Genomic DNA, 12225 nt, shown 5'->3' on the forward strand with positions numbered 1-12225 from the left:
AGGCTCTAGCAATGAAAGAATAACCTTCCAAAAGCACACTCGTTTGAAACAAAAGGCCAGGAACAATAAAACAATAAAAGGGAACAATAAAAGTGAAAAAAGCATTAAATACATGGGCTGCCATTATGTTCAAAGCAAAGCCAATTTTTTTTGCTTTACACCAGGAGCTAGGGAGGGATAGTGAACTGTAAAGAGTGCGTGTGTGTTTGTGTGTGTGTGTGTGTGTGTGTGTGTGTGTGTGTGTGTGTGTGTGTGTGTGTGTGTGTGTGTGTGTGTGTGTTGTGGCCCTTCTCTGAAAAAAGTGAAGCTGTGAGACGAGCCACAGGTGTAAGGTGTGCGGGTGTGAGAGAGAAGCCGGAGCTGTCACTGAGAGTTTTCCACTGTTTGGCCTTGCTGCTGATGTGTTGTGACGGCCCGTGATTGACACGGGAGAGGTGCGAACGGGGGAAGAGCCAAGAAGAGGCGAGGGGGTTGAGCTGTCAGCTGGTCCGTGGGCGGACGCCGGCGTGTTTACATCTCCCCTAACCGCTGACTCCTCTCGACGTCAGGGCGGCGACGACGGCATTGGGGGGGTGTGTGGGGGTGGGGTGTGTGTGTGTGGGGGTGTGGGGGTGGGGGGGTGGGGTGCAGGTAGTGTGCTAACACCTCCCTGTGTCACGCACAGGCACGAGCTTAATTGCTCTGTCATTTTCTGTACTTCAGCGAGGAGCTGGAGCACTGCTGTTAAATGAAGCATGGTGCGCCTCACCTCGCAAGGCTGATGTTCTCCAGAATGTTCCGAGCTCTCTCTCTCTTTTTTTATGTAACTGTACTCGGAGATGAGCTGAAGTGCTCACGTGGTGTGAAATTGCACTGGAGTGCCACCTTCTCTTCTTTTACTCTTAACACAAGTTAATAAAAAAAAAAAAACAAGGCAAACTACTTTTTTAACTGCTCAGAAAATGACATCTTTGCCAATTCAGAATACAATAAAAAGGTATTTCAATTGAGGTTCCTGTTAGCCACTGACTGGAACAACTCCTGCAGGTCCACACTGGTCTGCTGCCTTCTTTGTCTGCACTTTATTCTCCTTATCCAAAAACGTGGTTCAAATGACACCGCGTGTGAAATAAGTCTGTGTGTCTGTGTAGTGTGACTCAAAATATTTTGACCTCTGTTGGTTTAGTGAGTCAAACAGCCGTGTGACAGGGGTTGTTGTCTGAACACAGCATTCCGTGCGCTAGATCCAAGTGAACTGTCACTTCCCATTAGGAGAGATGCTGGGGGAGTTTGCTATGACTTGACTATGACTTGTTCTGTGTATGTAACTTCATTCATTTGCCAGTAAGTTCCATGTTTTTGTAAATGTGAGTCTGTGTATGTTAATATCTGAGCACAAGTACATGTATTCTACCTACCATTTGCATGTGTCTGTGACATGTCTGTGTATGGGTGTTAGTGTGTACATGTCTGTGTTTTGGCTTTTGTGTGTGTGTGTGTGTGTGTGTGTGTGTGTGTGTGTGTGTGTGTGCCACTCGGGTATCTGGTTTTGCATGTGAGTGTGTGTTTTAGCTTGTGTGTGTGTATGTGTGTCTGTGTGTATGTGTGTGTGCTGGTTTTCCATGTGAGTGTGTGTGTGTGTGTCTGAGAAAGAGGCTCACACCTGTCTTGTGCGGGGGCTGGCCCGGGCTCACCTGGGAAAGCTGCTAAAGAATGTGGCAACTCCTCCCTCATTCCTTCCCCCTCTCTCTCTCTCTCTCTCTCTCTTCTCTCTCTCTCTCTCTCTCTCTCTCTCTCTCTCTCTCTCTCTCTCTCTCCCCTGCCCGGCCTGTGTGTTCTGACAGGGTGATTGGCGGAGCAAATGGGCTGCTCATAATGCAGGTCTGAATGCACTGTCTGTCACATGATGGCCATGCCAAGTTATTAAATCCTGCTCTCTGTCTCTCTCAACTGAAAGCCCTAGGGCCTCCCTCACACACCCTGTGTGTGTGTGTGTGTGTGTGTGTGTGTGTGTGTGTGTGTGTGTGTGTGTGTGTGTGTGTGTGCAAGCCCTGTGCTACATCGCTGAGCTTTAGCATGCGTTCAGCTACCCGTGTCTCCGCTACATATCTTCACTCTATTCAACGTGCACTTGTCCATCACAGTATTGTAGGAGGCCAATCTAGGTCTTGGAATTGTATTGATGACTTTTTAGTGTTTTAGACCAGTGCTGGGGAGCTGCATTCCTATGTTGGTCTCCTCCTGACTGTGTGAGATGTGTGCAGTGCTGGCTCTTTGTACCTCAGCAAATGTATATGTCATCAGTATGTTGATAAGTTGTTATGATGTATTTGGTGGCATATAAGGCAAATGTAGATAGTATATTGGCAGATTACTTTATTATTATATTACGATTAAACAGGAAAATGAATCTGGCAGTGAATCTATGTAAATATGGAGTCCTTTGCATGAACACAGAGTTGTTAGAAGGTGTGGTGGCCAAGCATGTAAACAGTCATTTTTTTGTTACGAAGAATAGAATAGTCTCCAGCAGTGTTGGTTTGTTTAGCTAATCATGTGAGATGATTTTACAAACAAGGGTTGGGGGATGCTGGTGGGGGGGGGGGGGGGGTAAGACTGGTGTTTTGAGGTTGGGGGTGGGTGGTGGTATCGGATGCCCTGGGGGGAGCCTCCCCTCGAAAAACACAATATTGAATCAGAGGGAAATAATCACTTGATTAGTGGCAGAGGCATGCTAAGGTGAGTTTTAATTATGGCTAAATTGTGGTATTACCCCCTCACAACCCCCCTGGCATCTGCTGCCATCAGGACCAGGTGATTTATGGGGCCTATCAGAGAGGCCAGCTTGCCGCGGCTTCTGTTTCGCTTAGTGGGAGCCGACAGCCAAGCCTCCGTGATACGCGTGCATGGGTGTGTGTGTGTGTGTGCTGAGGGTTCACCAGTGTGTGAGGACAGCATGGGACAGAGAGGGAACAAGAGCGGGTTTGTGTATATGAGGAGAGAGGGTTTTTTGTGTGTATCTGTGCTTGTGTGTGTGGGGAATGTGTGTGTGTGGTGTGTGTGTGTGTGTGTGTGTGTGTTTGTCTGGAGGAAGGACAGGATAAAGAGACACACCGGTGTGAGGCGGAGAGGGAGTATCTCTGCCTCTCCGAAGCCAAAACAAACTTTCCCCCTCTCTCTCCCCCACTCTCTCTCTTTCCCAGCCCATCTGTCTGTGTGCAGAGAGAGGAGCTGGACACTGGAAGGCCTGGTGCAGTCTGGGGACGACCATGGGCGTGGGGGCACCAGGGCCAGCATGCTCTCGCGCCGCGCCCTCGCACGCCTGTGCCAGGGGGTGCTGCCTGGTGCCCAGCGGGTGCTCATCTTCAGGAATGGCGCCGGGAGAGATGGCTATGAGGTCTCCACCACCATGCAGAGTCTGGAGCAGGTACTGTAACAACCACACCGCACCGCACCACGCCACACCATAATCACCACCACCCTTTTTAAGGATGTAGTGTTATTATATGTCCTACTCTGAACTCATTGGATCAGAGTCATCCAACGATTGAATTCATTCACTAGTTAACGCAATTATTCATGTATTTAAGTATTAGATCATAATGAAATCATAAATCATAATTAAATTGAATAGTTAATGTTGCGTTTTTTGCCCGTTAATAGCCCTTTACCAAACGCATCAGTAGAAGTGAGTGTTTCAGATGAAAAAAGAAGAGGAGACATATTTCATATTCCTCCCATGGCTCACACAGTGCATGATACTCCCATGTTCCCTGGAAAAAAGTCTTTGCATCGCTGCATTTGAGAGGAGGGTGATCTTATGATGGCTGAGGAAGAGAGTAACGGAAAGCGAGACAGAGTGGGGGTGGGGGTGGGGGGGGGGAGGGAGAGAGAGAGGGGATACGGTTAGTTAGATCGTTGTTGGAGCGACATGAGAGCGCTTCCTGTGGGGGTGTGGGTCAAGCGGGGCCGGGCCTGCAGCTCGCTGGCCTGGAACAGACCTGTCTGCTCTCTCTCTCTCTCTCTCTCTCTCTGTCTCTCTCTCTCTCTCTCTCTCTCTCTCTCTCTCTCTCTCTCTCTCTCTCTCTCTCTCTCTCTCTCCGGTCGGCCCGACCAAAGCTGATTTAATATTCCAGTGAAACAGTGAAGAGGCTTTGGCCCCGGCTGCTCCGGCCCATCTGAAATGCTTTGATCTGTGAGGTGTGACCCCCCGCCCCCCCACCCCACCCCACCTCAACCCACCACACTCACACACACACACACACACACACACACACACACACACACACACACACACACACACACACACACACACACACACTCAGGTCCTGCAGTCACTTGGCCGTGATGAAATTCAGAGGGTGATCAGATTCCTGTCCTTTTCTCCCTCCACTGGGTGCAAAATGTGCGTCTAGCCTAATCGGAGTCTGTGACCCGACCAAGGGAATCCAGCTGGAACTAAGAGTGTGTGTATGTGTGTGTGTGTGTGTGTGTATGTGTGTGTAACAGTGACAGAGAGAACATATGTGTGCAGATTTGATTATTATGTCATTAAGGTATGTGTTGGTATTTTATGATGAAATATCTTTGTAGTCAAGAAAAAAAAAACATAAAAAAACTAGAAGGGCGCTGAGAACACAGACCCCAGATCCCGCTCCAAAATTTGAATGGGCTATGCTGTACCCCTCCACCAAGTTCCTTGGCAGAGGTAACAACATGTTCATTTCACTGACTATTAATCACTGAAGTACATGAACTGTCTAACCATGAACCACCATAACCATAAACCATGAACCACGAACCATGCCGCCATTGACATTATGATTATTGGACATTGAGTAGGAACTGAGGCTTGCGTGCACAATCCTCCTGTGAGAGCTCAGTGCTTGACTGTCTTTCACACCAGCTCTCCTGTCTTTGCCAGTCAATTTTCAGGTCCACTCCCGCACAAATCCTCAGAGAGTTTGCTCCACACCTTTGACGCAGACACCCCCCCCCCCCTGCCTTGACGTAGCCTGGTACAATCACACTTTCACCCAATCTAATTGCACAGGCTTCTTCCCTCCAGCAGCAAAATCCAACTTGATTTGTGCCGCACTGTGCAGGCCGAGTGAAAGGAAAAAAAAAAAGTGCATCTGTAAAATCTCATATATCTTATATTGACATGGATTTCAAATCATTTGGGGGGATCACTCTCTGGTGTGAGCTCCAAAGCAATCATTGGTATGGCGTGATGAGAGTCAGAGAGAGCCCGTCGCTGACACCAATGCCATTTACTTCATTCTTTTGTTGCCCCTCCATCTTTCCTGTGGGCCCTAAGAGAGGCGCCATTGGCTGATCATGGACAACAGCCCCTCACAGAGAGCCACACGCTCCTCACTATATCAGCCTCACACCCATGCAACCATACACACACACACACACACACACACACACACACACGCACATGCACCCATGCAGCACACACACCCATACACCCACACACCATACACACATACACACATACTCCCATACACACATACACACATACACACATACTCCCATACACACATACACACATACACACATACTCCCATACTCACATACACACATACACACATACACCCATACACACATACACACATACACACATACACACATACACACATACACACATACTCCCATACTCCCATACACACATACACACATACACACATACTCCCATACACACATACACACATACTCCCATACACACATACTCCCATACACACATACACACATACTCCCATACACACATGCACCCATGCACACATACACACATACTCCCATACACACATACTCCCATACACACATACATACATACACACATACACACATACACACATACTCCCATACACACATGCACCCATGCACACATACACACATACTCCCATGCACCAGTCTGACTCAAGCATCTTACAGTTGCTTGTAACATGCGGCCCTTCATGCACTCTCCTCAAACTCAAAGATATGCTCTAATGCTCTCTGTCTCTCTCTCTCTCTCTCTCTCTCTCTCTCTCTCTCTCTATGTCTCTCTCTCTCCCTCTCTCTCTCTCTCTCTCTCTCCTCTCTCTATGTCTCTCTCCCTCTCTCTCTCTCTCTCTCTCTCTCTCTCTCTATGTCTCTCTCCCTCTCTCTCTCTCTCTCTCTCTCTCTCTCTCTTTTCCATGCACTTTAGTTCCTGGATGTGTGCACTGAGAAGTTGCACCTCACTGCCTCAGCAAAAATGGTCTTCAACTGGAACGGAAAAGCAGTAGAGGACCTTAACCTCGGTATGTTGTTTTTGTATGTTTATTTAACCTTGTTCAAATGCATGACATTTATGCTCATTCTAGTCGTTCATGACTTTGAAATAGATACATATTTTTAACTAGAAAGCAGGCAAACGATATACATTACCATGGACCACCATGATCCTGCGCGGGTATGTTTATGTTTGCTAATTTGCTATCATGCTGTCATCCCATACATGTGACAGTACATGGAAAGGATTCATTTAATCAGCACCTCTGCTGTCCGGTTATCGAGCTCAGAATGTGAGCAGTCCTGGCACCTGTCTGTGCCGGGTGAGGTGCGGAAAAAAACACAGAGATGTCTGTTAAGTGACTTGTCAGACGGGCCCCTTGCGGTCCCCTCGGATGTGAATGAGTGGCCCTTTGCACTGGCCCCGAGTGGCGGAGCGGCGCTGCTGAGAGAGCAATGGGCTGTGGGGTGTCAGAGCGAGCGGATGAGCCTGTGTGATACTGAACTGACAGTCACTGAGGGAGATGGCCAACCTGGAGTGGACAGCTTCCACATGCTCGGGCCTCTATCTCTTTCTGTGCCCTCTCTCTCTCTCTCTCTCTCTTTTTCCTCTCCCTCACTCATTCTCACTTTCTCTGTCTTTCTCTCTCTCTCTCTCTCTCTCTCTATTTTTTCTCTCTCTCACTCATTCTCACTGTCTCTGTCTTTCTCTCTCTCTCTCTCTCTTTCTTTCTTTCTCTCTCTCTCTCTCTCTGTCTGTCTGTCTGTCTCTGTCTTCCCCCTGAGAGGATGGCAGTGGTGCGTGGGCTGGCTGCTTTTTCTCTCGGGGCCCCGCTGGCACCCGGGGTGTGAGTGTGCGGAGACACGGGGACGTTGAGTGATGGAGGGAGAGGAGTGATGTGCCCCGGCCCCTCCGGTCGCCCACTCGCCACAGCTCGGGTAATGCGACGTGGCACGCCGTAACCCAGCCTGACGGACAAGGCGTCACTCACACTCCCCAAAAACACAGACGCATGTAGTCATGCAAACTTACACGTGCACACACACACACTCACACACACACACACACACACACACACACACACACAGGGGCCAACACACACTTGCGCAGTCTCACTCAGTCTCTCTCTGTCTCTCTCAAGCACACACACACACACACACACACACACACACACACACACACATGCACATTTGTGCAATCTCACCCAGTCTTTCTCTCTGTAACACGCACACACCTACCCTTGTACAGTCGCACCTAGTCTCTTTCACACACAAACGGCTCACGCACAGATGTCCATCCTAATGGAGACGCATGTTCCTGAAGAGAGAACTCCTCTTTACTTAGCATCATCCTTGGCTGAGTTTAGAAGAGGACCATGTACTGGGCTGCTACAGGATGCCTTCATGGGGTGTTTTTTCCACTCGTGCTAAGCGTCTCGATTCCACACCGACTCCACATCTCCAATTCAAATATGTCAGTAAAACAAGCACAACAAATCATTACTGTCCCGAATGACGATACATGCGATCACACCCCACAAACAAACAAACAAACATGCCATGTCAAGCAGGCGCTGCAGACGGTATGAAGACGGTGTGATATGCGGAGCAGGGGTGTTGGGGTGATGGGGGGGCTCTGTGGCAGGGGGGCTTCCTCTCACCCCTGACACCCCCAACCCCCCACCCACCCTCCCCCCTCCCCCCTCACACACACCACTCCACCACCCCACCATGCCGGGGCAGAGGGGGCCGTCTCTCACAACTGGCCCAGCGCGAGCTGCTCCGGAGCAAAGTGCGAACGTGATTATTGACTGTGGCCGCCCCCTCTGGGCTCGTACACACTCACACACACGCGCACACACACACACACACACACACACACACACACACACACACACACACACACACACACACACACACACACTTGAACTCCTCTGTGTGTTTGTCGGCTGTCACCTGCTCTGGTCTTCACACGGGTTCACACTCTCTTTTTACCACTCCACACAAGCGTGTCCCTTGGAAATTTTAGATGAGGACTGGGCCAAAGAATATCATTCTGACACTTTCACTCGCACAAAAAGAGAGAAAGAAAGAAAGAGAGTGAGCAGAGGATTAGATAAAGACAAAATTACAGATGGAAGGAATTTTTCGTCTAATACCAAGACTTGTTTTTGATGAACCCTCTATTTCGATATTTGTACAATAAAGACTCCTGTTACCAAAAGAAATCAATAAGACCCAGCAACAAGCATAGCCACAAATTCAGCTACTGTACATCGCCATGCACTTTCAGCCATTATGTAGAAGGACATACAAAGTAAATGAAAAGAGTACATGCTTGTGACCGTCTTATGCTATAGCCAGTCCCTCCAGGATTTTGCGGATTTTTGCAGATTTGGGAAATTCAAGTAAATTCAGGTGGATTTCCCACAACTGCAATTGTGGGTTGCATTCTCTCTTAATTGCATAATTTCCAACTGATTTTATTTCAATCAAAATTTTATCCACATTTTTTGAGAAGCAGCAAATTCAGTCACCTTTGGCCGCAACAATCACAACAAACCCTTGCGAGATCCTGGAGGCGATGTCGAAGCCACCAGCCACGAAGACCCATTACAGCGGCACAGTCCAGCGCAGCTGTGCCGGCGTGTTTGAGTGGATTTGTCAGGGGTAAGAGATATAAATATGTTGGGAAAAGGCCCACACCTCCCTGGTAATTTGGGTCCCCATTAGGGTTCAGGGAGCGTGCGAGCGATCGGCAGAGTGAGTCTGAATGTCTCCTTTAGTGGCCACACTGCTCAGAGGCTGGGCCCCAGCACGGCAGACCTCTTCACTCTCAATTTAACCCAAACACTGATGAACACCCTGCAACTCTCGCAAACACACCCACACACACACACCCACACACACACACACACACACACATACACAAGCACCCGGCCTCACAATGAGACACACTCCTACTTGCACTCACATACACTCCCTCCTCAGTGCACATGTACAATAACACACCCTCACACTAACTCAGTGACACACAGACATACACACACACACACACACACACACACACACACCCACCCACACACACACACACACACACACACACACACACACACACACACCCACAGAGACACACACACACACAAGACTGCATGTTGAATCTAACACCAGATTTCATGGAGGGAAGAGTAGATATAGTTGCAAGTTATCAATCAGCAGGCGCGAATAGAGGCGGCAAGGCATTAAGAATTCACATCGTTTTCAGTCCACTCGCTCAAGCAGAAGATCAGCCTGCATATTTAATGCACAGCTATTTCCCTCAATTTAAAGGAAAGCATGGCCCAGGAGGCATTCCATAAAGCAGGGAGAGGGATTGTACGTGTGTCTGTGTGTGTGTGTGTTTGTGTGTGTGTGTGTGTGTGTGTGTGTGTGTGTGTGTGTGTGTGTGTGTGTGTGTGTGTGTGTGTGTGTGTGTGTGTGTGTGTGTGTGTGTGTCTGTGTGTGTGTGTGAGAGAGAGAGAGAGAGAGAGAGAGAGAGAGATAAAGAACTAGGGGGAGGTTTAGTGGGCAGCCCATTGCTTGTCCACTGTCCATTCAGACTCAAAGTCCACACACCCCATGCTGGCATTTTAAAGACATTCAGCCTCCGTCCCTCTCCCCTCTCTCTTGAGATGAATCTCTTCTTCTCTTTTCTTTTTTTTTTTTTTTTTTTTCTCCTCATCCTCCTCCTTTTTTTTCTAGTCTTCCCCCGGTGGGTACGTCTCTGTCCCATTAGGTTACAATGTGCAAATCACCCACTCTGCTCCGCTCCCCTCTCCTCTCCTCCCCTCTGCTCTCCTCTCCTCTCCTCTCCTCTGCTCTGCTCTGCAACAGCACTGCCAGCATCCCCCCGGGTGTACGCTGTCAATGTAATGGGATCGCGGGAGAGCAAAGCAGCTGTGAAAGATTGCTGTAAGTACGTCAATCGGCCGCTTGTCACTCCGCCCCCGCCGCCACCGCGGTGGCCAGAGATCCAAATTCGAGTCGGCATCAATATTTAAGAAAACAATCACAAAAAAACAACCACCTGAGGGCCCCCCTCGCCGGCCCCTTGGAGTAGGCAACTGCACACGAGGTGTGATGGAGGCAGCTGTCAGACGGGCTTGTTGGTGTGTGTGTGTGTTTGTGTTTATGGGTGTGTTTGTGTGTGTGTGTGTGTGTGTGTGTTTATGGGTGTGTTTGTGTGCGAGAGAGTGTGTGTGTGTGTGTGCGTATCACACCATGAAAGCCAGCATTCCTGTACTGGAATTATGCCTCGACAACAGTTTCCGGCCCAGGTAATCACATTACCGCGTCCCTCCTTTTGCTCTCCCATCCCGCGGATCTGATTCACCCGGGATAATTATTCCGTTCGCGACTCCACGAAGCACGTGCCATTGCGGCACATCCTCCTCCGGAAGACTCACCTTGCATTATGGTTCCCCACGCCCCTCCCCCCCCCCCCCCCCCCCCGTCAATCCAGACGACCACTTGTGCGCCAGGCGGGGGGTTGACTTGGCGGAAAAACACGCTCACTTGGTCCCACGCTTGGTTTGTGTGAAGCTTGTTGTTAAGCATCATGGTTCATTGTTACCTTTTGGGATTCCACTCAGTAACTCGTCAGGCTGACATAATCCTTCTTTCACCCCTACTTTATTCTTATCTATCAGATATCTATCGCACTCTCTCTCTCTCTCACTCTCTCTCTCTCTCTCTCATTCTCTCTCCCTCTCTCCCCATTTCTCAATCGTTCCGTCTCTTTCACACACTCTCAAACACATATACATGCACACGGGGACACACACCCACACACACACACACACACACACACACTCTTCTTTAGCTCCGCTCACCTTTCCTCTCTGTCGCCTCTTGCCAGGAGGCCCCTTGTTTCTGCAGCTCACCGAGCTTCACGCGGTCCTCATCCACCAACAATGAAAGGAGCTTTCAGCAAGGCTGGTTCCAATTCATCTGTGATAAATGAGAAGATAAGGCAATCAGTGCACACCATGACACTGTGTGCAGCTAGTTAGGCACACTTCGGGCCCATTCAGGTGTGCCTGTGAGTCCTACAGTTGGGGGGGCCTACGTATATATATATACACACACACTTCTCACACACTCCGCCGCTGATGGTGGCCATGAGGCATGCCGGAGATTGGGAGGCTTGCCGCCGTCCTTCCAGAATCATCCAATCCTTCATCCAGCAGGCCTGCCACTCTGTCAGGGATGCCTGTAGACCAGGGGGGGCTGTTGCCAGTGGCACAGTCTGTTAGCATTGGGATGGGGGAGATGTGGAGGGGAGCTGAGAGCAAGGCTGTGTGTGCTCACCTGCATGGGCGCTTCTCTCTTGCTATGATGCAGTCCCCCGGCTGGATGGCTGTCTGCGGGGCTCCGGGGCCCCGTCACGCGGCCCTCTGTGGGCATCCAGAGGAGAGGCGCTCAGCGTGGCAGGAGTCCAGACCTACGTGAGGGAGACGGTGAAGGCCCTCAGGCAGAGGCTCACAGCTGGCAGACAGCACCTGAAGCAGGTGAGTCCATTCATCTACAGAGGAAGTGATAGTGGAGAGAAAGAGAGAGAGAGAGAGAGAAATATAAATGACTGTATCATTAGCATGACTACATGTGAGCTGCATGTATGAGCTGAATTTGAATTTGAGCAAGAGAGAAATGTTGCTTTAGCGCTTGCATGAGATTGACAGCTGTATAACTGCCTATTAACCTGCCTGAGGCATGCATAAAAAAAAACGGTGTCCTTGTGTATAGCTGCGTGCTGCAGCTACAGCGTGGCGTTTCTATCAGAACATCAGGCACTGGATTCATGCGTTTGCATACAGAACTTTCATAACCCACCACTCCCACCCTCCTCTTCCTAACACCCAAGCAAGTGCCAGCTTGCATTCTGTGGAATACAGTACCTGTGATTGCAAGAGGTTAAAACATGGTTTTTTTTTTTTTTTTTTTTTT

General features: G+C 49.4%; 1 protein-coding gene across 1 annotated transcript in view; it reads left to right on the plus strand.

The window, feature by feature from the left end:
• LOC116219760 (doublecortin domain-containing protein 1-like) overlaps nucleotides 1–12225 on the plus strand; it is a 37632-nt gene that overhangs the window by 1838 nt on the left and 23569 nt on the right. Inside the window, exons 3-5 of the mRNA XM_042707435.1 lie at nucleotides 3183–3406; nucleotides 6176–6269; nucleotides 11623–11789. Of these exons, the coding sequence (XP_042563369.1) occupies nucleotides 3183–3406; nucleotides 6176–6269; nucleotides 11623–11789 (485 nt within the window). The remainder of the gene's footprint in view (nucleotides 1–3182; nucleotides 3407–6175; nucleotides 6270–11622; nucleotides 11790–12225) is intronic.

The sequence above is a fragment of the Clupea harengus genome, chromosome 3, assembly GCF_900700415.2.
Source record: "Clupea harengus chromosome 3, Ch_v2.0.2, whole genome shotgun sequence".
In the NCBI taxonomy this organism is placed as follows: domain Eukaryota; kingdom Metazoa; phylum Chordata; class Actinopteri; order Clupeiformes; family Clupeidae; genus Clupea; species Clupea harengus.